Source organism: Salvelinus fontinalis, chromosome 38, assembly GCF_029448725.1.
Source record: "Salvelinus fontinalis isolate EN_2023a chromosome 38, ASM2944872v1, whole genome shotgun sequence".
NCBI classification, from domain to species: Eukaryota; Metazoa; Chordata; class Actinopteri; order Salmoniformes; family Salmonidae; genus Salvelinus; species Salvelinus fontinalis.
Genome location: NC_074702.1, coordinates 32181913 through 32208385, shown reverse-complemented (window position 1 = coordinate 32208385; position 26473 = coordinate 32181913). Strand labels below are relative to the sequence as shown.

The 26473-nt window shown below is 44.2% G+C and overlaps 1 protein-coding gene across 1 annotated transcript in view; it reads left to right on the top strand.

The window, feature by feature from the left end:
- Positions 1–25798, top strand: part of LOC129837324 (PC3-like endoprotease variant B) — a 153112-nt gene extending 127314 nt beyond the window's left edge. Inside the window, exons 14-20 of the mRNA XM_055903396.1 lie at positions 2381–2491; positions 2772–2865; positions 3388–3573; positions 15862–15985; positions 19164–19333; positions 24873–25043; positions 25213–25798. Coding sequence (XP_055759371.1) covers positions 2381–2491; positions 2772–2865; positions 3388–3573; positions 15862–15985; positions 19164–19333; positions 24873–25043; positions 25213–25509 — 1153 coding nt within the window. The 3' untranslated portion in view covers positions 25510–25798. The remainder of the gene's footprint in view (positions 1–2380; positions 2492–2771; positions 2866–3387; positions 3574–15861; positions 15986–19163; positions 19334–24872; positions 25044–25212) is intronic.
- Positions 25799–26473: the final 675 nt, after the last annotated feature.

The window sequence follows — 26473 nt, the reverse complement described above, 5'->3', positions numbered from 1 at the left end:
GATGGTATATTTAATCACTAAACAGGAGAGAGGTGACAAGCCCCGGTCGCTAACACTTTCCGTTTTATGAGGAGGAGCAGAAGCACGGCCCACACAGTCACACACTGTGGTGTTAGGACACGGTGGATGGAAGACATGCCTACAATAGCACAATGGGTCTTTGCTTTCAATGTTGGCTTTTTAAATCCTGAATTTGACTTGTCATACGTCAAAGATGAAACCTGATAGTTTAAGTTTAACTGTTTAAAAGTACTATCTCATAAATATTGCCCACTGTATTCAAGTGAACCCAAATGATCTTGTCCCAGACGACTACAGTTGTCACGTCTTTTTCCCGCTCCCCCTCTCCGGCGCTCGACATCGCCAGTTTATTCGTTATTACTCACACCTGCCACCATTGTTACGCGCACCTGGGCTTCATGAGACTCACCTGGACTCCATCCCCTTCCCGATTACTTCCCCCTATATCTTTCCCTCCCTTTGGTTCTTTCCCCCTTGCGTTACTGACTCTGTTTCATGTCGGTACGCGGCTCGTGTTTCTTGTTTTGTTCTATGTTCTGTTATTTTTTCAATTCACTCCCTGTACTTGCTTCCCGATTCTTAGCGTACATGTTATAACAGTAGCATCTCTACATGGCTAATGACGAGTCGTGGCTGGTGACTCAGCGGTGGTGATAGTGTGGGATTAGATTTTGTCCATTAAATCCTGTTGTTGCTGTTTGGGGACACAGAAGGGGAACTCTGGTCCACCCCTCAGATAGATAGACAGAGCAGAGAGAGATGTGGGGGGTATAAAGAGAGAGAGAAAGATTGTTAATTTATTAAATACTTAATATCTATTGCTTTGGCAACAGTGGCAACCATCCATTCATGCCAATAAAGCATTTATTGAATTGAGAGAGTGCGAGACGGGGGAGATTGGGCAGCAAAATGACCGTCCGTCACTGGGCCAATCACTCAATGAACTGACAGAGCACCCATCCCTTTATACAAGGATAAATATCTAGGAAAATGTAAATGATCAATTGAAGGTGACTTTCAGAGACTTTGACTTTTTGTCTCACTAATGAGACCTCCTCATAGAGAGAGAGGAGAGAGAGGTCCCCTGACATTTTTGGCACTGGGAGCTTGTAGAGCACCCTCCACCTGTGCCCTGCTATGCTCTCAGACCCTACCTCCCCCTGCCACTGATGCCCCTTCACTTCCACTAAGCTCCTGATGTGTCTAACGTTGAAACTGAGGGTGTACAGCGCCTTGCCCACCATCTACGCATGTTAAAAGTCAGTAAGTCCTCCGGACCCTCTTGCCAGTCCTCATTCTCTGTTGTCTCTTGCACTGACGGAAACGGTGGTGGAGAGAGAGGGTGAGAGAGAGCGGCTTGACTTATAAATCCGCTCCTTCTCCCTGGCTTCACTGAGAGAGAGAGAAGGGAGAAACACGGAGAGAGAGAGAGAGAGAGAGAGAGAGCGGTAGAGAGAGGCCCGTCATCCAGACTAATGACTTTCACTTATTGCAGATTAATGATGGAGCGATGGTAATTACACTACGAGCTCTATGTCACCCTCTGAGGTTACCACTGGGAATGTTGTGGGAGCGTTACGTTAGCATTCGGGCTAACAACCGTGATTATTACAGCCATCGTCTCTGGGAGAGAGGGATGGAGAGTTGGAGGATAGAGGGAAAGAGGAATGGAGAAGCGAGAGGGGGAAAGATGGATGGAGGAGAGACAGAGGGAGAGGGTTTGGTGTGAAGGCAGTCAGGGAGAGAAGGATAGAGGGGTGTAGGAGAGAGTGATAGATGGGTGGAGGACAGAGGTAAAGAGGAATGGAGGAGAGAGAGGCAGAGAGAAAGAGGTGGGTGGGAATAAGGCAGAGCTGTTTATGGGAAAGCCATTGTGTAGTGACGGCCTGATCGTGGTGGTAAAGAGTGAATAATGGGGCTTGATTACAGCCCATGAACGGCACATCGTTCAGAATCAATCGTCGAGCACAATTACAGGAGCGCCAACAGCAGCCCTCTCTCTCCCCGGACAGAATAGGAAGTGATTGTGTCAGAGGACAACATCATCCTCCTGGAAATGACTTGTTGCCTCCTCGTATGGAACCATTAGAGCAGGTGCACCCACACGCATTTCCTTGTGCACTTAGGACACACACACCTTCTTAAAAGCTTTCACAGTCACCTTAACATGCACATTCACACGCCTCACACACCACATACACCATATAACGCTGCATCAATTAAAGCACATTAGAATCAAATCTACTCAGACAAAGACTGACTGGTGACTGTACACATGGACACACAGAAGCAATATATAAGTGATATACCAGATGATACAGATGGTCCTTGTCGAACAATGTGTTTGCCCTGGTCTCAGGTATGGGTTTGGAGTTCTGGATGCAGGGCTGATGGTGCAGCAGGCCTTACAGTTCCAGGCTGTCACCCCTCAAAGGAAGTGCACACAGGAAGTCACTCTTGACCCCATCAGGTGCTGTCACAATGCTATAGAATGCTATAAATGCTATAAAAACATATCGGTGCAGAGGAAGGGCAGGAAGGCTAAGAATTTATATATGGGACAACAAGATGTCTATACTTTATGATCTTTTCTGTACTTTGGGATAACACAAATTAAAAAATAAAGAAATAATAAAGAAAACAAAATTATGAAAAACAGCGGGGTGATGTATCTGGCAGCAGGTTTGTGTGTTGTTGACATTTGATTGACAGCTGTGTGGATGGTTGTGATGGTGATTGTTTCTCTGAAGGATCCTGCCCTCTGGAGGAGAGGTCAGTGTGAACATCCAATCAGCAGACTGCTTGGGGACGGACGCTGAGGTCAACACGCTGGAGCATGTACAGGTCAGAGAGACAGGGTCAAATGTTATCAACAAGACACCACTTCCTCTAACTGTGTGTGAAATAGTGAAGTGTGTGTGTGTGTGCGTGCGTGCATGCGTGTCTGTCAGTATGTCAATTGAAAAGGGTTTGTTTCTGGCTGCTTTCTCCTGGCAGAAAGCGTTGGCCAGGGCATCGCTGCAAGTGTGATTGATGGATGTGTTGCCATGGGAATGTGCTGTAAACAGGAGCAGGCTGTCAGTCTTTTAAAGCTCGGCAGCATCTCACTCTCAGATGTGACATTGTCACACCAGATGTGCTGTGTGAGATGAACGGGGGCGGGTGCGTGTACACCGCATCTGTTTATTGAAGTCATTCATCTAATACTAATACTAATACTAATACTAATACTCCCCCACCTCTCTCTGTCTGTATCCTTCTCTCTCAAACATTCACACACACGTACACAATTGTCTCTCTCTCTTTCTGTCACATACTCTCTGTCTTTGTCTCCCTCTCTCTCATACTCACACACACACCCCCCAGGTGAAGGTGAGTCTCAGCAGTGTGTGTCGTGGTGACCTCTCCATAGCCCTAGTGTCCCCGGCGGGCACAGTGTCTCTGCTCCTGGCCACGCGGAGCAACGATGACTCGGCCGCCGGCCTGAGGAACTGGACCCTGATGAGTGTACAGTCCTGGGGGGAACACCCTCACGGCGTCTGGACACTCAAGGTCAGCCGCAGTGCTTTACCATGTTTACACCCCCAAAGAACTTTAAATTCCCCTCACACAGCAAATTCACGAGTGGACATTTAACTTGGGAAGGGTTACATGCATCACTTCCACAGAGCTCATAGAAATCCTTTTAATCTAGTTAAATGAACCCTTTCGAGACTAGACTCAGTTCATCCCAGTCTCCTCCGACAATAGCCTTTTCTATGTTCCTCTCTGTGATGCGTTGATGGATTCCCTGAGTGATGTTTGATATTGAGGAAGGGACTAAATGGAAAGGAAATTAAGAATCCCTGGTCCATTCCACTGAATGACCAATTAGACTTCAGACTGACTGTCACGCGATGCAGACAACGATGAGACAAAGTGGGTGAGGTCATTTAGTGTGTGTTTGCGTGCGTGCGTGCGTGCGTGCGTGCGTGCGTTCATGTTTGTGTGTGCATGTGTAGGTCAAATGGGAATCAGGCCTCGTAAACAGTTGGAGGTTTATAGATTTTTAAAAAGCCGGCGAGAGGAAGGGGACCTCGTCCCTCCCTACACACACACACAGACAGACACGCACACACTCACGTCCTCCTGCAGATTTACTGTCCCCTTTGTGACCAATTACTCAGGCCCAACGCTGTGGAGACACAGAGAACACAGCAGAGTGACACACAGGCTAGAGTGTGCTCAACACGCATTAACACTGGGAGCTGTCGATGCCCGGCACAGCCCGGCACAGCTCAGCACAGCTTAACACACTGCTAATCAGCACACACAGCACACAACCCTTAACGTACAGCAGCTTACTGTAAATCAGCCGACAGACAACACATACTGTTTGTATGCATACACACACACACACACAATACGCAACAACTTACCTTAACTCAGCACACAAACACACACACATTTACAGTAAACATGAACACAAATAGGAACGCAATGCACACCTTGCACTACACACTTGGCCACAGAGAGAGGGATGCCTTACCACACAGACTTGGAGAGGACTTAACACAGCTATCTCCTGTATCAGTGTTTTACTCAAGGACAGTGGCGGGGGTGGAGGAGGCTGGAGGGGTGTTTCTGGCAGGACTGGAGATAGTCTTTATTGATTTGTCATGATGACAATTGTCAAAGGTGGTGAAAGAGCCAGATGGAATTGAAAGAGAAAAAGGAAGGCTCTGCGCCGTTCCAGCATGCTGAAGGATACCACCGCAGGGCAGTAAACTCTGTAAGACAAGGTAGACTCTCTCTCCCTTTCTCTCTGAGCTCACGCTCTCCCTCCTCACTCTCTCTTTGAGCTTTCTCTTTTTCTGTCTCCACTCTCTATATACTCTACACTGTATCTCTCGTTTTCTGCTCTCTCTCTCTCTCTCTCTCTCTCTCGCTCTCTCTTCCTCCTTTCTCTCTCTCTCAACCCGCCCAGTCTCTAACCCGCCTCTGTAATAGCCCAGAGGAAGCAGAGGAAGCTGGCTGGTTTGTTTACACTAGAGTGGGAACATTAGTGTTATTGAATATATCCCTGCTCAGTAGAACACTGTTGCCATTCTGCAGTGTGAAACTGAGGTCACATCACATAGGAAATGAAAAGTACAGTATGACAATTTTGACCCAATTGCTTTGTTTATTGTTGGTTTCTATGACAATAAAGACTAGTACCCATGCATGGAGACAGGCACAGAGACTCCTGTGTACACACACACACACACACACACACACACACACACACACACACACACACACACACACACACACACACACACACACACACACACACATTGATATCGAGCACATATATACATACACAGACCGACAAACACACACACACACACACAGACCGACAAACACACACACACACACACACACACACACACACACACACACACACACACACACACACACACACACACACACACACACACACACACACACACACACACACACACACACACACACACACACACACACACACACACACACCACTGCTCAACCTCCTCTGGCTCACAACTGCCCCCTCTCTGCCCACTCAGCACACCACAGCCCCTGGTGCCCACACGGATGGCAAGGTAGCATGGCATCATTGCACTATGGCTCGGCTTTAGAGAGTTTAGAGGCGAGATCCCTATTCCCAGTAAACTGGCTAGAGCTGGATAGAGAACTAACTGCTGGAGAAATAGTGTGTTTAGCCTACAGCAGTGTGGCTGGCATGACTGATGGATGATGTACAGTGCCTTCGGAAAGTATGCAGACCCCTGGACTTTTCCCACATTTTGTTACGTTACAGCCTTATTCTAAAACGGATTTCCCTCATCAATCTACACACAATACCCCGTAATGACAAAGCCAAAACAGGTTTTTAGACATTTTTGCTCATTTATGAAAAATGTCAAACTGAAATATTTATTTTACATACGTTTTCAGACACTTTACTCAGTACTTTGTTGAAGCACCTTTGGCAGCGATTACAGCATCAAGTCTTGTTGGGTATGATGCTACAAGCTTGGCACACCTGTATTTGGGGGGTTTCTCTCATTCTTCTCTGCAGATCCCCTCAAGCGCTGTCAGGTTGGATGGGGAGCGTTGCTGCACAGCTCTTTTCAGGTCTCTCCAGAGATGTTTTATCGGATTCAAGTCCAGGCTTTGGCCACTCAAGGACATTCAGAGACTTGTCCCGAAGTCACTCTTGCATTGTCTTGGCTGTGTGCTTAGGGTCGTTGTCCTGTTGGAAGGTGAACCTCCGCCCCAGTCTGAGTCCTGAGCGCTGTGGACCAGGTTTTCATCTCCCAGTCCCTGCCACTGAAAAACATCCCACAGCATAATGCTGCCACCACCATGTTTCACCGTAGGGATGGTGCCAGGTTTACTCCAGATGTGACTCTTGGTATTCAGGCCAAAGAGTTCAATCTTGGTTTCATCAGACCAGAAAATAGTGTTTCTCATGGTCTGAGAGTCTTTAGATGCCTTTTGGCAAACTCCAAGCGGGCTGTCATATGTCTTTTACTGAGGAGTGGCTTCCGTCTGGCCACTCTACCATAAAGTCCTGATTGGTGGAGTGCTGCAGAGATGGTTGTCCTTCTGGAAGGTTCTCCCATCTCCACAGAGGAACTTCAGAGCTCTGTCAGAGTGATAATCGGGTTCTTGGTCACCTCCCTGACCAAGGCCCTTCTCCCCCGATTGCTCAGTTTGGCCAGTTCGGGCCAGCTGTAGGAAGAGTCTTGGTGGTTCCAAACTTCTTGCATTTAAGAATGATTGAGGCCACTGTGTTCTTAGGGACCTTCAATGCTGCAGAAATGTTTTGGTACCCTTCCCCAGATTTGTGCCTCGACACAATCCTGTCTCAGAGCTCTATGGACAGTTCCTTTGACCTCATGGCTTGGTTTTTGCTCTGACATGCTCGGTCAACTGTGGGACCTTACATAGACAGGTGTGTGCCTTTCCAAATCATGTCCAATCAATTTAATTTACCATAGGTGGACATCAATCAAGTTGTAGAAACATCACAAGGATGATCAATGGAAACAGGATGCACCTGAGCTCAATTTCGAGTCTCATAGCAAAGGGTCAGAATGCTAAATAAATAATGTATTTCTGTTTTTATTTTTATAATTGTGCAAAAATATCTAAAAACCAGTTTTTGCTTTGTCATTATGGGTTATTGTGTGTAGATTGATGAGGAAAACAATCAATTTTATCCTTTGTATATAAGGCTGTAACGTATCAAAATGTGGAAAAAGTCAAGGGGTCTGAATACTTTCCAAAGGCAATGTATATATTAATACAATCCCAGGTGGCACATCTGAATTCCCTCCATCTATGCCCCCAAAAGTACCCAGAGAACTCCAACGTAAACACACATAGCATACAAACAGTTAGAAAGTAGATACATGTACTGCAAAATACATTGAAATACACATTCATTTTCACAAGCACATAAACACTCACTCTGGCCCAAGGTGGATTTCTAAAGGTGCATGCATTTGCATGCATTTCCATGTATAATGAGTTTGGGGAGATCAAGCGATCCAACCGCCCCTTTGTGGGTATTTCTTTTTCTTTTTTGGGGGGGTTGGGGGGGGGGGGGGGGGCCTTCATGTGAATATCGCCCACTGTGTGTGTTGGAACCGCATCGCAGATGGTTGGGACCGAGGGCACCCTGTGGGCATAGGGTACCACTGAGTGTTTGTGTATATGTGCTCCCACTTGCGTGTATATGCATTTGTGGCATGTCTATGTGTGTTGTTGTTGTGTGTGTGTGTGTGTGTGTGTGTGTGTGTGTGTGTGTGTGTGTGTGCGTGCGTGCGTGCGTGCGTGCGTGCGTGCGTGCGTGTGTGTGCGTGGTGCTCCCAGCTTGCTGAGCGGCCACCGTGGCCCTGTTTCGGATGATTGATGCAGTAGAGGGAGCAGAAAGAAGCTCAGGTTCAGCCAGAACCTCCAGTCTCACACACTGCTGGGCCCCCGTTGCTTTACATATGTAAGCCCAGCAAGACTTCTGCTGGCATCCTCCACAGCACTCCCCCTCTCTCCTCCCCCTCTCTCCCTCTATCTCTTATACTCAATCACACACTTTCTCTGTATTTGCAGTTGGAAGTTGGAAGTTTACATACACTTATGTTGGAGTCATTAAAACTCGTTTTTCAACCGCTCCATACATTTGTTGTTAACAAACTATAGTTTGGGCAAGTTGGTTAGGACATCTACTTTGTGCATGACACAAGTAATTTTTCCAACAATTGTTTACAGACAGATTATTTCACTTATAATTCATTAATTCAGAATTCCAGTGGGTCAGAAGTTTACATATAAGTTGACTGTGCCTTTAAACAGCTTGGAAAATTCCAGAAAATGATGCCATGGCTTTAGAAGCTTCTGATAGGCTAATTGACATCATTTGAGTCAATTGGAGATGTACCTGTGGATGTATTTCAAGGCCTACCTTCAAACTCAGTGCCTCAGTGCCTCTTTGCTTGACATGGGAAAATCAAAAGAAATCCGCCAAGACCTAATTGTAGACCTTCACAAGTCTGGTTCATCCTTGGCAGCAATTTCCAAAAGCCCGAAGGCACCAAGTTCATCTGTACAAACAATAGTACGCAAGTATAAACACCATGGGACCATGCAGCCGTCATACTGCTCAGGAAGGAGACGCGTTCTGTCTCCTAGAGATGAACGTACTTTGGCGCAAAAGTGCAAATCAATTCCAGAACAACAGCAAAGGACCTTTTGAAGATGCTGGAGAAAACAGGTACAAAAGTATCTATATCCACAGTAAAACGAGTCCTATATTGACAAAACCTGAAAGGCCGCTCAGCAAGGAAGAAGCCCCTGCTCCAAAACCGCCATAAAAAAGCCAGACTACGGTTTGCAACTGCACATGGGGACATAGATCGTACTTTTTGGAGAAATTACCTCTGGTCTGATGAAACCGAAATAGAACTGTTTGGCCATAATGACCGTGGTTATGTTTGAAGGAAAAAGGGGGATGCTTGCAAGCCGAAGAACATCATCCCAAACATGAAGCATGGGGGTGGCAGCATCATGTTGTGGGGGTGCTTTGCTGCAGGAGGGACTGGTGCACTTCACAAAATAGATGGCAACATGATGTGGGAAATGATGTGGATATATTGAAGCAACATCTCAAGACATCAGTCAGGAAGTTAAAGCTTGGTCGCAGATGGGTCTTCCAAATGGACAATGACCCCAAGCACACTTCCAAAGTTGTGGCAAAATGGCTTAAGGACAACAAAGTCAAGGTATTGGAGTGGCCATCACAAAGCCCTGACCTCAATCCTATAGAAAATGTGTGGGCAGAACTGAAAAAGCGTGTGTGAGCAAGTAGGCCTACAAACCTGACTCAGTTACACCAGCTCTGTCAGGAGAAAGGGACAAAAATTCACCCAACTTATTGTGGGAAGCTTGTGGAAGGCTACCCGCAACGTTTGACCCAAGTTAAACAAGTTAAAGGCAATGCTATCATATACTAATTGAGTCTATATAAACTTCTAACCCACTGGGAATGTGGTGAAAGAAATAAAAAACTGAAATAAATCATTCTCTTTACTATTATTCTGACATTTCACATTCTTAAAATAAAGTGGTGATCCTAACTGACCTAAGACAGGGAATTTTTACTAGGATTACATACAGTTTAAATGTATTTGGCTAAGGTGTATGTAAACTTCCGACTTCAACTGTACGTATATCCCTCTTTCTCTCTGTCTTACGCTTCCTCTTTTTTCACACTCAAACGTTCTCTAACCCTGTCTTTCACTCACACGTGGTTCTTCTTCTCTGTCTTTTTAGTCTTTCCTACCCTGTCTTTCTCTTGATCTCCAGCAATCAACCACATCTTGGTCTGTCTATCACTTACAATCTCTGATGCTTAATCTCTAACCTCCTTCTCTCTATGTATCCTGTACCTCTCTATATATGTAATCTCTCCCCACTCCGACCTGAGTTAAGCACACATAAATAGAATGTAATGCCCTTTTTATGCACTTTTCTCTCTATTCGCATTCTGACCTTGAACTTAAGCATGAGAATAGTGTGCTATTCACCTGAATTTTTGGGGGGCGGGTGGAGATGGAATGAATGAAGGTGGTGTGTCGACAGATAGGCGTATTCTGACCTTGACTTAATTCGATATTAATTCCACCACCTTTACGCGCAAGGAAACCATGAACAAGGTCTAGCGAACCTACCGGTTCCAGGTGGAAAGAGGATCTACTTTATTTTCCCCCGATAGAAATATCACCATTCTCCATGCACTGTAATGAACAATTTGAAAAGTCGACAGACTCAAGCGAATATATCGAGAGAACGGGTTCAGAATATTAGGAACCAACGAAAGAAAGCCATCTAAATATATGCATATTTGTTGAGGAAAGTATTTATGAGTCCTTATCGATAAGAACTAGGTAAATGAGTAATCAATTTGGATAAGGAAATTGTATGTACATATTACACTTGATTTAAATATGTTTTACCTCGTAATTGCTCGAGACAAATGTGAAATCATCAACTGAAGCACATCAACATATCAACTTTCCCGAGGTAAAGTTTCTGAAACGCTGTGCCATCGTGCAGTTATCATGTTAAACACAGTATTAGCCACTATCAGTATCGACCTTCAGTAGGCCTAATAAGAACGCATATTAAACTGCCAATTAACGAGTAGTTCCCTTTTAGCTGGTGTAGCCTACATTATCATTCCATTTAATTACATTGTTTAGCTTACCTGCGTTTGCTTCCTCTTCACAAGCCGTCACGAACATGTGGTTGTTGCTGAGGATCATTAGTAACAGTCGATAGTATAAAAAAAGACATGTAGGCTAATTTAATAGTTTTGGGGTGAAGCGCAGACCAAACTACAACAGTTGGAACCCGACGCATGGCACAATACTTGGCTGTGTTATTACACAGTTCCATGGTTGATGCAGGCAATAGACGAGGGTATAGCCTACTATTGCACACTATTCTCCCTATTGTAATTCTATGTACACTAATCTTCCAACATTACCTTGGGTTAAAGAACTGAATGTGGCAATATTCAGAATGAATCAAACCACCGTTTCATTCTTTCGTGCGTTAAGGTTTGTCAAACCTGTTTTTTAGGACTCATAAATACTTTCCTCAACAAATATGCATATATTTAGATGGCTTTCTTTCGTTGGTTCCTAATATTCTGAACCCGTTCTCTCGATATATTCGCTTGAGTCTGTCGACAAAACTCCAACTCAAAGGTACATCGTATTTAAAGGGGTGGCTTAAGATACAGTGCATTCACACCCCTTCACTTTTTCCACATTTTGTGACTTTACAGCCTTATTCTAAAATTGATCAAATGTAATGTTTTCCTCATCAATCTACAAACAATACCCCGTAATGACAAAACAAAAACAGGTTTTTAGATATTTTTGCACATTTATTAAAAATAATAATCAGAAATACCTTATTTACATAAGTAATCTGACCCTTTGCTATGAGACACGAAATTGAGCTCCGGTGCATCCTCTTTCCACTGATCATCCTTGAGATGTTTCTACAACTTGATTGGAGTCCACCTGTGGTAAATTAAATTGATTGGGACATGAATTGGAAAGGCACACACCTGTCTATATAAGGTCCCACAGCTGACCATGAGGGAAAAAGCCATGACGACGAAGGAATTGTCCGTAGAGCTCCGAGACAGGATTGTGTCGAGGCACAGATGTGGGGAAGGGTACCAAAACATTTCTGCAGCATTGAAGGTCCCAAGAACACAGTGGCCTCAATCATTCTTAAATGGAAGAAGTTTGGAACCACCAAAACTCTTCCTAGAGCTGACTGCCAGGCCAAACTGAGCAATCGGGGGAGAAGGCCTTGGTCAGTAAGATGACCAAGAACCCGATGGTCACGCTTACAGAGCTCCAGAGCTCCTCTGTGGAGATGGGAGAACCTTCCAGAAGGACAGCCATCTCTGCAGCGTTCCACCAATCAGGCCTTTATGATAGAGTGGCCAGACGGAAGCCACTCCTCGGTAAAAGGCACAAGACAGCCAGCTTGGAGTTTGCCAAAAGGCAACTAAAGAACTCTCAGACTCTGAGAATCAAGATTCTCGGGTCTGATGAAACCAAGATTGAACTCGTTGGCGTGAATGCTAAGCGTCACGTCTGGAGGAAAACCTGCACCATCCCTACGGTGAAGCATGGTGGTGGCAGCATCATGCTGTGGGGATGTTTTTCAGCTGCAGGGACTAGGATACTAGTCAGGATTGAGGGAAAGATGAACAGAGCAAAGTACAGAGAGATCCTTGATGAAAACCTGCTCCAGAGCGCTCAGGACCTCAGACTGGGGCGAAGGTTTACCTTCCAACAGGACAACGACCCTAAGCACACAGCCAAGACAACGCAAGAGCGGCTTCGGGATAAGTCTCAGAATGTCCTTGAGCGGCCCAGCCAGAGCCCGGACTTGAACCCAATAAAACATCTCTGAAGAGACGTGAAAATAGCTTAGCAACATGAGAAAATCCAGCAAGTGGGAGGGTTTTCAGCGGTTGAATTTAATTTATTCAGTGCAGAACGGGAGCCACGCCTGCAAAGGCCATTACGCACCTTCAGACGGTAAGTCTGAATACCAACTACTGAGAGGTGTGTAGGAAAGACATGTGTAAGAAAGGCGTAAATCTGGCCCTAGGTGCCTTTGTTTCTTACAACGTATCCCATCTGTTTCTCACTCTGTATTGTCTCAAAGTACTAGTCACCTCTATTGCCTCTCCCTTTCCTTTTTTATCTCTTACTTATACAACTCAACGTGCAATTTCACATAAAAAAAATATATATATTAAGTAGAAATACTAGTCTCGTTTACTTTTGTACGGACAACAGGGGATTAAGACAATTGATATTTAAAGCAAATCCAACAAAGAATCTCTTGTTAGACACAGACAGACAATCAAACCAATCAGACATACTGATCATCACCTATAAATCATCAATCATAGTTCCATATACGCACAATGTATGGTCGTGATGTTATAGTATGTTTTCGCATAAAGTCACACATGAAGTGCCCTGTCAAGAAAATTAAAGTGAATTGAATAGAATGTAATGTCATTCAAATTGAAATGTAATTGAACTGATTGGAATTCGGGTTTCCATTTCACCTGTGAAACTGTTGGGTGTCTGAAAGCGATCCGGCTCTACATTAGAGCATGGTCTCCTCTCTCTCCTCTCAGCCATGGACGGCCGGCTATCGACCCACCTGTGGCATCACACTGTTTGTTTACCAACAACAAATCAATGCTGCACTCAGCTGGGGGCTGCTGGGAAAGGTCTCTGTTCCCCTCACATACTCACTCAACGAGCACACACACACACTGTCAACATTCAAACACACGGCCAGTGTGGTCAATGCCACACAAATGGACTGGGCTATACTGTGTTGGACTGTTTGTGAGTGTTTGACTTATTGTTGCCCTAGAGCCTAGTACCTGACATTACACGTACTTTCTATACACACATTGACAGAGTGTTACGGTGTAGATAACAAGTTCTATTAAGATTAGATTATAGAAAATCTGTAAAGACATCAAACGGAATAGTGTAAAGAAATGCTGTATATACAGTTGATGTCGGAAGTTTATTTACTCTAAAGTTGGAGTCATTAAAACTCGTTTTTCAACCACTTCACAAATTTCTTGTTAACAAACTATAGTTTTGGCAAGTCGGTTAGGACATCTACTTTGTGCATGACACAAGTCATTTTTCCTACAATTGATTACAGACAGATTATTTCACATATAACTCATGGCATCACAATTCCAGTGGGTCAGAAGTTTACATACACTAAGTTGACTTTGCCTTTTAAACAGCTGGAAAAATTCCAGAAAAAGATGGCATGGCTTTAGAAGCTTCTCATAGGCTAATTGACATAATTTGAATCAATTGGAGGTGTACCTGTGGATGTATTTCAAGGTCTACCTCCAAACGCAGTGCCTCTTTGCTTGACATCATGGGAAAATCAAAAGAAATCAGCCAAGACCTCTGAAAAAAATGTAATAAATTGTAGACATCCTCAAGTCTGGTTCATCCTTGGGAGCAATTTCCAAACGCCTGAAGGTACCACGCTCATCTGTACAAACAATAGTACGCAAGTATAAACACCATGGGACCACGCAGCCGGCATACCGCTCAGGAAGGAGACGCGTTCTGTCTACTTGAGATGAACGTACTTTGGTGTGAAAAGTGCAAATCAATCCCAGAACAACAGCAAAGGACCTTGTGAAGATGCTGGAGGAAGCAGGTACGAAAGTATCTATATCCACAGTAAAACAAGTCCTATATTGACATAACCTGAAAGGCCGCTCAGCAGGGAAGAAGCCACTGCTCCATAACCGCCATAAAAAAACAGATTACAGTTTGCAACTGCACATGGGGACATAGATCGTACTTTTTGGAGAAATGTCCTCTGCTCTGCTCTACACCATCCCAACCGTGAAGCACAGGGGTGGCAGCATCATGTTGTGGGGGTGCTTTGCTGCAGGAGGGACTGGTGCACTTCACAAAATAGATGGCATCATGAGGTAGGAAAATTAGGTGGTTATATTGAAGCAACAGCTCAAGACATCAGTCAAGAAATTAAAGCTTGGTCGCAAATGGGTCTTCCAAATGAACATTGACCCCAAGCACACTTCCAAAGTTGTGGCAAAATGGCTTAAGGACAAGAAAGTCAAGGTATTGGAGTGGCCATCACAAATCCCTGACCTCAATCCTATAGAAAATTTGTGGGCAGAACTGAAAAAGCGTGTGCGAGCAATGAGGCCTACAAACCTGACTCAGTTACACTAGCTCTGTCAGGAGGAATGGACCAAAATTCATCCAACTTATTGTGGGAAGCTTGTGGAAGGCTACCCGAAACGTTTGGCACAAGTTAAACAATTTGAAGGCAATGCTACCAAATACTAATTGAGTGTATGTAAACTTCTGACCCACTGGGAATGTGACGAATTAAATAAAAGCTGAAATAAATAATTCTCTCTACTATTATTCTGACATTTCACATTCTTAAAATAAAGTGGTGATCCTCACTGACCTAAGACAGGGAATTTTTACTAGGATTAAATGTCAGGAATTGTGAAAAACTGAGTTTAAATGTATTTGGCTAAGATGTATATAAACTTCTGCCTTAAACTAAAGTAAACTAAAATATAAACACAACATGTAAAGTGTTGGTCCCATGATTCATGAGCCGAAATAAATATCCCCACATTTTTCGAGATGCACAAAAAGCTTATTTCTCTTAAATGTTGCGCACAAATTTGTTTACATCCATGTAAGTGAGTTTTACTCCTTTGCCAAGATAATCCATCCACCTGACAGGTGTGGCATATCAAGAAGCTGATTAAACAGCATAATCATTAAACAGGTGCACCTTGACAATAAAAGGCCACTCTAAAATGTGAAGTTTTGAGGAGTATTTCTGTCTGTAATAAAGCCCATTTGTGATGAAAAACTCATTAGAATTGGCTAGGCCTGGCTCCCCAGTGGATGGGCCTATGTCCTCCCAGGCCCACCCATGGCTGCGCCCGTGCCCAGTCCTGTACAATCCATAGATTAGAGGCTAATTTATTTATTACAATTAGCTGATTTCCTTCAATGAACTGTAACTCAGTAAAATCTTTGACATTGTTGCATGTTATATTTTTGTTCAGTATATATTCTGTATTAACTAAGTGTTTCTGTGTGTAAAGTGTTGATATTAGTTTGACTGTATACAGTCAGGGTGTGTGTGTGTGTGTAACACTGCTGTGTCCCGGGCCCCCAGGTGACAGACAACAAGGGGACAGTGGGCCGCTGTGTGAGGGTTAGCTCAGAGGAGGCAGCAGGAGCCCTCCTCAGTGTCACTCTTCTCCTCTACGGCACCTACAACCCACACAGGAGCCTGCACGGTACGAGGCATCTGTGTGTGTGTTTGTGTATGTGTCACTGTCTGTCTGTCCGTCCGTCTCTCCATTTTTCTGTTCGTTCTTTCTTCCATCCGTCTGTCTACTCTCTATATCACCCATCGGGAAAGTCTCCCTCTCCTCGTACCAACTGTGAGTCCACTCCCATTTCCCCACTGCTGTGTACACTAACTGTAGTGAAGTCAGTTCGACAGTATGTCTCTATCCCTCTTATTCGTCTCTTCATCCTCTCCCCTCCTCCCCTCTGTGATAACTGCAGTCATTTCTCTTGGCAGCGGCGGCAGGTGGTGACCAGGGAAAGTCTGATGTGTAATTACTGAGTGACCCCGGCTGACCCCTGGTGACCCCCTCCTCAGTGTGTGTCAGCTCCCCTGTGCCCACACACACACACACACACACACACACACACACACACACACACACACACACACACACACACACACACACACACACACACACACACACACACACACACACACACACACACACACCAGGCCGGGCAGACCAGGGGCCGTGTTTATTAAGAGGTAGGAGCTAGTGCTGTGACAGAGACACGTAAGCCGTTTCATAGCCCACCTCCTCTTTCGTTCCCCCTCTCACTCTTCCTCCCTCCCTCCCCACTCTCTCTATCCATCTCTTCAAGCCTGGATCTAGTTGTAGTTCATGCTGTTAGTCCATCTGCTGTCCGTGTGAAAGACACACTTTGAACTGGGAACGCAAAGACAACAAGCTCTCCGTCTCACTGCAGAATTAGACATTTATCCACGTTTCTCAAAACGTCAAATTTCGAAGTTGCTCCAAACATCAAATTTAGAAGGTTAAGCTTTTTGATAGGGTTAAAACGTTACGTTTAGGCAGTCATTCCGAATGGTTAAGGTAAGGGTTAAGGTTTGGGATAAGGTTAAATCAAAACAATTAAAAATGAGTGTCCAGCAATGGGATCAAACACCAACCTTCCAATTCAGTCATGGGATTATGCCCATCCGCTACCCTCATTCACAATACCCTAGTAAAACCCAAGCCTCCTTGATGATAATAGCGCTCACTGTTGCCCCTACTGGCTGATTTTGAAGGTATTTCCTGACGTCCCCAGGACATGAATAGACCTCCATTCTTGAGCGATCTGCCTGCACAAAAACACATACACACAAACACACAGATACTCACAAAACACACACACATCTCTATCCAATATCAGAAAAACCAGTGTATTAGAAGGGTATTAAAGAAAGAGAGAGAGAGAGAGACAGACAGAGACAGAGACAGAGAGAGACAGAGACAGAGACAGAGACAGAGACAGAGACAGAGACAGAGACAGAGACAGAGACAGAGACAGAGACAGAGACAGAGACAGAGAGAGAGAGAGAGAGAGAGAGAGAGAGAGAGAGAGAGAGAGAGAGAGAGAGAGAGAGAGAGAGAGAGAGACAGAGAGAGGTTGTGGCCAGGCGTGGTGTGCTTGTCAGGACCTACAGGAATAACACTGTGGTTGTGGCCATTGAGACGCCAAAAGAACATGAAGTGGTCAATTCCATCACCAACGATATCATAGAATTGCAATTTTGCAGTGAATTTGTGGGATTTCCTAAGTGGGACTCGAATCTGGAACCCTGTGCCTGTAGGTCCAACAGCTAAGCCAAAACCTCTCGATGAGATTTCTGGTGTTAAAGATGCTACAGTAGGCCATCATTAGGTATAGTTAACTATTAGTCAGTGCCACTCAAAATAGCCGTGTGTGTGTGTGTGTGTGTGTGTGTGTGTGTGTGTGTGTGTGTGTGTGTGTGTGTGTGTGTGTGTGTGTGTGTGTGTGTGTGTGTGTGTGTGTGTGTGTGTGTGTGTGTGTGTGTGTGTGTGTGTTTTCCCTCTGTATAGTATGCTGCTGCATTAAGACAGCAGGTATGTAGCTGCATACATCCATGTGCAGGATGAAACCAGCGAGGTGCTGTCTTTGTGGTTGTGCTGTCTGTGTGTTTCTGGTGTGTTTCACTCCTGTGCATGTTGTGTGCTGTAAGTGAAAGTCAATTGCTGTGATTATGTGGCAGTAATTGAACAGGGACGGTGTGTTTAATTGAGTTGTTTGTCCCTGATGTTCCTCTATAGTAGCAGATCTGCGCTTGTGTGTGTGTGTGGGGGGGGGGGGGCTTTACAGTTTGTTGGTTTACTGCATTTATAAGCTGTTTAAATGTTTGTTGTTCTTTGCCTGTTTGTAAAATAGGCTACTGTATGTGTTTTTTTGTGTCTGTTAGTCTTGAGTCCGTTATGTTATTCTTGGTTGGGTGTGTGAGTGTTTGTACGTGTGCTTGTGTGTATAGGCACTGGCTCTCTATCTGATGTGCCTCCTGGGTTCTCTCACCCAAATCAAATGGTAGGAAACATCAATTTCACCACTCTCCCCTCTCTTCTTATCTAGTCCTCCCCTGTCTCTCAAGCCTCTTCTATCATTCTCCCCCTCCTCCTCTTCTAGTCTGCCTTCCTCTTCTCCTTCCCTCCAGCTCCTCTCCTCCTCCTCCTGTCTCTGTCTTCTCCTCCTCCCCCCTCTCCCCTCCCTGCTCTCTCTGTCTCTGTGGAGGTGTGATTACCCTCCTCCCGTGAACAGTGGTGATCTGAGCATCCGTATGTGCGTGTGTGCGCTGCGTCAGGCGTGTGTCTGTCTGCCTGCGTGCGCACTTGTGTGTGCGCGTTTGTGTGAATGTGTGTGTGTGTGTGAGCAATGGTGATCTGAGCATCCTGGGCGCTGGGCATTGTGCAGAGCGATTCGTGGGCCACGTCTCCAGATGAATGTCTCCATTCACAGTTACACCCTCTCCATTAGACGCGGCCTCCGCCGTTCGGGCACGTCTTCTTGTCTTCTTTTTTCCCAATAAAAAGCAATTAAATCTGGACAAAACAAGCCAGGATAGAGCGGTGCACCTGAGAACAGCAACGGCCGAATCTTTAACTGGGTTCACACAATCTCCAGCGTCTGTCGCGTTCATATACATACAGACAATCAGTCTCATACCCTGTACCCTTTAGTCTTATGCATGTACGCATAACATACGTTCTTGCACATATGTATGTTTGTGTGTTTATTTTATAGGCACGCACACAACCATGCTATCTCTCTCACTCACGCACAAAGCACACATATAACATAATGATGTTCATTTCCCCCCCACTCTCTTAGAAGAGCCCCTGCAGAGTTTTTTGTCCATGGGGGCATACCACCATGTCCCTCGGGCGGGGTTGTATGTTCGGGACAGGTACCCACCTCAGGACCTGATCCAGAGGGCCTTTGAGCTAGAGAGAGACAGGAAGGTGGGCACTGATGACATCCCCGTCCCGCGCCAACGCAAGGTATACTGCACCACAGGCACACACACACATTTGCACACACTGGCACATACGTACAATCACTCTCGCACACACACACACACACACACACACACACACACACACACACACACACACACACACACACACACACACACACACACACACACACACACACACACACACTCGTGCACACTGTTCTACAAGTGTGTTAACTATACACACACGCATCACACACATTGATTTACTATTACAATAAATCACTGGCGTCACCTAATTTCCTATGGATTTCAATTTCCCCTGGACAAATCTGCATTGATCAACTTCAGGTGTAAGGATGTGCCAGGCGTCGCTCACGTTGGCAGAGTGAAGAATGGCTTTCAAACAACTGCGTGTGTGTGTGTGTGTGTTACCTCACTTTGAATGTTGTTCTGTATGTTGGTGGTTCGTGATTACCATAATTTACTACATATACATTATAGTATTAGGCCACTGATTACACTGTTTATTATTCAATGAAAATGCTAAGGCAATGTACTTGAACGGGGATACCTAGTCAGTTGTACAATTGAACGCATTCAACTCAACCCCTCTGAATCAGAGAGGTGCGGGGGGCTGCCTTAATCGACGTCATCAGCGCCCAGGGAGCAGTTGTTGTTGGGGGTTAACTGTCTTGCTCAAGGGACCTTGCCCGCTCAGGGATTCAAAACCAGCAACTTTTCGGTTACTGGCCCAACGCTTTACCAGATGTCTTTACCGCTTTCATGCCTTTCTGTAGGTAGGTAGTCACAGTGGGAGACAACCTTAGGTTTAAGTCAACTCTTCACCGTTGATGTTGAGACGGGTGTTTTTCAGGTACTAATTAATGAAGCTGCCAGTTGAGAACTTGTAAGGCGTCTGTTTCTCAAACTAGACACTAATGTGCTTGTTCTCTTGCACCGGGGCCTCCCACTCCTCTTTCTATTCTGGTTAGAGTCAGTTTGCGCTGTTCTGTGAAGGGAGTAGTACACAGCGTTGTACGAGATCTTTAGTTTCTTGGCAATTTCTCGCATGGAATAGCCTTCATTTCTCAGAACAAGAATAGACTGACGAGTTTCAGAAGAAAGTTATTTGTTTCTAGCCATTTTGAGTCTGTAATCGAACCTGATGCTCCAGATACTCAACTAGTCTAAAGAAGGCCAGTCTTATTGCTTCTTTAATCAGGACAACAGTTTTCAGCAGTGCTAACATAATTGCAAAAGGGTTTTCTAATGATCAATTAGCCTTTTAAAATGATAAACTTGGATTAGCTAACACAACGTGCCATTGGAACACAGGAGTGATGGTTGCTGATAATGGGCCTCTGTACACCTATGTAGATATTCCATTAAAAAAATCTGCTGTTTCCAGCTACAATAGTCATTTACAACATTAACAATGTTTACACTGTATTTCTGATCAATTTTATGTTATTTTAGTGGACAAATAATGTGCTTTTCTTTCAAAAACAAGGACATTTCAAAGTGACCCCAAACTTTTGAACGGTAGTGTACGTCGTAGATAGTCAGCCAGTGTAGATGGCCCATGTTGTCTATCTGTGTCCTAGAGGAGCTGTGTCAGTGTTAGGCTACGTTGTGGGCCTGTTCACTTGGGAAGACTATGTGTTTCCTGGAGGGCAGAGGCAGATCTGAATGGATCGCAGAGGCGTGGAGGAGAAATCAATTGGAGGAAAGGATAAATCGATGCTTGACGGAGAGTAAACAGACCTTCTAACCCCCGGCCCGAACGCTAGCGCTGAGGTTTTCTCCTCGGGCTGTATTGGATTGGTATGCGGAGCTGAGGAGAGGGGGCTCAGAAAAAGACTTGGCCTACAAAATGATGTCCTTTGTTTGATCCATTAGGGAGGGGACCTCTACTGTCCCATTGTGACAGTGGGGGAGGGACGGTTCTCAGAAACATCTCTGTCGGGCTTCCTCGAATGGCTCTTCTTCTCTGGACAGAGAGAGATATGCCAAGCTAAGACTGCTGTAGGTTTCATCTATTGGGGAAATTAGTGTGAGGAGAGTGTGTGTGGGGGGGGGGGGGGGAGATTTGAAGGAAGAGTGAAAGAAAGTATGTAGAGGTTTTTTGGGGGGCCTTTACTAATCTTGAAAACCCAGTCAAAGGTCAAATCTCGTTGTTTCAACTAGATATTATTAAGTTACATGATTTTAAGTGAGCATTAAGTTTTGGTTGGCCCAAACTTAGCTTCAACGTGAGAAAACTTTGGCAAAAATTCCTGCCAACATAAAAGTATGTGTTTACTCATTTTGTCTCTCATGTTCATTCAACTAGATGTTTTTTGTGTGGAATTTTACCAAAAAATGGCCATGGAACTAAACTGAACAAAAATATTAATGCAACATGCATCAATTTCAAAGATTTGACTGAGTTACAGTTTGAAAATGAATGAATTAGGCCCTAATCTATGGATTTGACATGACTAGGAATACAGATATGCATCTGTTGGTCACAGATACCTTTAAAAAAAGGTAGGGGCGTGGATCAGAAAACCAGTCAGTATCTGGTGTGACCACCATTTACGTAATTCAGTGCGACACATCTCCTTAGCATGAAGTTGATCAGGCTGTTGATTGTGGCCTGTGGAATGTTGTCCCACTCCTCTTCAATGGCTGTGCGAAGTTGCTGGATATTGGTGGGAACTGGAACACGCTGTCGTACAGGTCGTTCCAGAGCATCCCAAACATGCTCAATGGGTGACGTGTCTGGTGAGTATGCAGGCCATGGAAGAACTGGGACGTTTTCAGCTTCCAGGAATTGTGTACAGATCCTTGAAATGCAGATGCTGAGACATGAGGTGATGGCGGCGGATGAATGGCACGACAACGGGCCTCAGGATCTCGTCACAGTGTCTCTGTGCATTCAAATTGCCATCGATCAAATGCAATTGTGTTTGTTGTCCGTAGCTTATGCCTGCCCATACCATAACCCCACTGCCACAATGGGTCACTCGCTTCACAATGTTGACATCAGCAAACTGCTTGCAGACACGAAATTGACAAATTCTCCGGCAACAGCTCTGGTGGACATTCCTGTAGTCAATACGCTTCTTCAAAACTTGAGACTTCTGTGGCATTTTGTTTGCACTAACAGGGATGTAAGCAAAATTGTGCACAACATTTTAGAGAAATACCATTTTTGTGCATTTGGAACATTTCTGGGACCTTCTATTTCAGCTCATGAAACCAACACTTTACATGTTGCATTTATAATTTTGTTCAGTACAGTTAGTTACACACGGTGCTTTTTTTATCTATCTTTTTTTACCCCTTATTCACCCCAATTTCATGGTATCCAATTGGTAGTTACAGTCTTGTCCCATCACTGCAATTCCCTCACGGACTCAGGAGAGGCGAAGGTCGAGAGCCGTGCGTCCTCCAAAACACAACCCAGCCACGCTGCACTGCTTCTTGACACAATGCCCGCTTAACCCAGAAGCACCAATGTGTCGGAGGAAACACTGTACACCTGTTGACCGTGTCAGCATGCACTGCACCCCGGCCCGCCACAGGAATCGCTAGAGCGCAATGGAACAAGGACATCCCTGCCAGCCAAACCCCCCCCTAACCCAGACAATTGTGCGCCCCTCCATGCGTCTCCCAGTTGCGACAGAGCCTGGAACTCTAGTGGTACAGCGAGTACTGCAAGTGAGTGCCTTAGACCACTGCGCTAATCGGGAGGCACACACAGTGCTTTTAACATACAAGGTTTTCAACTTACATACAACAACTACATTGTGCATGTTCATTTATACAGTAATTAGTATTCAACATGTCCTCACGTGGGATTTGAACTCACCACCTCTTGGTTCACAGCCTTCCAATATTCCTGCTACGTCACCATGTCTGCGTCAATAACTGATTTCACCTGTATTGCTACACTTTGCACGTCAAAGTAAATCTCAGCTCTGTAAAATGTACACTCAATCATTTTTTATTTGATTTATCATAGTGATTAAGGAGTAACATTAAAAACAGAGTAATATGCCCCGCCGATATTAGACAACTATACAGAAAAACCTGCAATTGCTTAAATAATTAAGCCAAACCAATGACGAGAGAATAGTCAGATGAAGTGATAATTGACACAGACATGGTGGTGTAGCAAGAAGATCAGCATGCCGTGAACCAAGAGGTTGTGAGTTCAAATCCCAGGTGAGAACATGTTGAATAATAATTACTGTATAAATGCACAATGTATGTATTTCAAATATGTATGTTGAAATCATTGCATGTGTAAAGCGCTGTGTGTAACTAGGTCCACTGTGTTTTTCTTTAGGTAAAAATAACCATTTCTAGTTGAATGAACATATGTGGCTAAATGTGAACTAGCGGAATCAGCAGATTCAGTGCCTCCCCACTACAGACCCACTATGAACTTTCCGGTTCAAATCCTCCACCTCAACAACATATTTGTTTTACCCAAATATCACATTCACCAACCTTTGCCGACAGATTTTCATTTTTAAATCACAAGAGATGATCTCTAAACTAATATCTCAGATGGGAGTGATGTGCTTGACTTTAAAGTTCAAACATTCCTATGATTTTATTTTCAGTTTTATTTCCCCCCTGTCAGTCTATTTAGACTATTTTGGCAGTGGAGGAAAAGTACCCAATTGTCATACTTGAGTAAAAGTAAAAGATACCGTAATAGAAAATTACTCAAGTGAAAGTGAAAGTCATCCATTAAAATACTGCTTCAGTAAAACTCTAAAAGTATTTGGTTTTAAATATACTCAACTATCAAAGTAAATGTAATTGCTAAAATATGCTTAAGTATCAAAAGTAAAAGTACAAGTATAAATCCTTTTAAATTCCTTATATTAAGCAAAGCAGATGGACACATTTTCTAGTTTTTTATTCATTTACAGATAGCCAGTTGCACACTCTGACATCATTTACAAACGAAGCATGTGTTTAGTGAGCCTGTCAGATCAGAGGCAGTAGGGATGACCAGGGATGTTCTCTTGATAAGTGTGTAAAATTAGACCATTTTCTTGTCCTGCTAAGCATTCAAAATGTAACGAGTACTTTTGGGTGTCATGGAAAACGTATGGAGTAAAAAGTACATTTATTTTCTTTAGGAATGTAGTGAAGTAAAAGTTGTCAAAATTATACACAGTAAAGTAAAGTACAGATACCCCCCAAAAAACTACTTAGGTAGTACTTTAAAGTATTTTTACTTAAGTACTTTACACCACTGTATATTGGACACATATTTTCTACTATTCCAAAAACAAGGTATGATTTACATTTACTGTAGTTCTCTAGGTTATTTGCTCTCTGTGATTTTTATGGTTTTGCAGTTGTTCATATGCCCTGCTGGGGTTTTATTCTCCCAAATGACGTTAAGAAGGAACTGAAATGCTTCTGGGCACTTAAGAGTTTATGTGAGTGTTTGAAGAGCACTTTATTCTATTCTATTGAAACATGTCAGTAAGATCTCCCTGGATTCTGAATTTCTTTCATTCATTTACCACCATGTCTCATGTTTGGGATGTGTCTATTTTTTTCTCTTTTAGAATTCCGAACTGGTTATACATCCGGTGCAGTCCTTCAATTCTCTGGATCTGGATGATACCGACGGAGCAGACCTCCACTCCCACCTAAAGCTCATGTGGAACACTCTCAGGGATAAAGTGAAGACCAACTGGTTTCTCTATAAGTCCATTACAGGGAATCAGTCTCCACAGGTGACTGACTACCAGAGATAATACAGTATTTCTTGTGTGTGCGCTGTCTTCTGTCTATTTGTAGTTGTCTGCATGGGCTGGGTTAATTATCCACAATATAGCTCATTGTGTTTTGTGTGTGTTATTTCTGCCATCATGTTTGAGTTTGCTGTTTGTTTGTCTCTTCCAGTTAAGATGGGCAGACATTGCCCTGCGGAACTTCCTGGGGGCAGGACCAGTGGTGGGGGTGGAGCCTCCTGGGATGATGCATAAACTCCGTGACAGTGTGGGCGGTGTCACCAGGTCCTCACCACCTCAGAAAAGGACACCGCTATTGCGTGATGTCGCCGTGGACGTTGGAGAGATGCACCTTATGGATCTTCTCCGAACCAGCAGGGCAGACCATGGGCAGGGGCACCGGCCAGTGAGGGCAAGGGGCACGGTTGAAACAGCATCTCTCAGCCCTGGTCCAACAGAGACTGTTTAGAAAACTATGGGATCTGTGTGTTTACATTTGCCTAAACGTGTGAGCAAGAGAGACACATTTTCTACATAGCCTTAAAGAGGAGGATGAGGTTCGTGAGTAAAATGCATTCTCACGCTCTTACACAAAAACGTTTTTGTTTAGAAAATAAATAATTCTGCACAATTCTCAATAACCACCTCCTATTTTGACTCTTGCTGCCAAAGTTGTAAAGGTTTATGAAAGTTACATTTGTGTTTTTACTTCATGGAAGTGTGAATTCAGCTCAGGAAATGAATTACATTCTCATTAACTGACTGTGTCATTCCTCATTGGGCTGGACAAACAACAAATTACATTTCAGCTGTCTAATTTCTCCCTGTCCTCCACTGATCTCAAATAACCACGTGATAATCCAGATAATAGCAATTTGAGCACTCTCAACCTTTTATCAATTCATAAAATATTCACACTGACAAAGAAACAAATAATTGGTTGGCTCAAGTCCTCAATGTTTTCAGGACCCAAATTCACGCTTGTAATGCAGGGACACGGTTGTATAGGTTCTCATATAAGACAATACAATCACACATTGGGCATAGAGGAGTGAGATACATCGTTTTATTAAGGTGAGGTCTAAGACAACCATCTACACACTTGATAACAGTAACATGAAGGTAGGCCTAGCCCGTTTGATTTTAACAAGAGTATCAAAACATTTATCAAAACAAAAAAATATGATCAAAAAGTTGATTTCCCAAGATGTGGTTCGTGAACATAAGATCTTTCTCCCAGTTTACCATGGTACTGCTGTGAAGTACCTCTACCGTATTGACGCGGCTATATTGATGTTTCAATTAGAATAGCGTTACATAGCGCAGCAGCATGGTAACACAGCATCACCAACCATCTGCTCTGACTCCACGTCTGACGAACGAGGCACGTGGGGCTAATCGAGCCGCACATGAGCGATGGGACCGCGAGATCT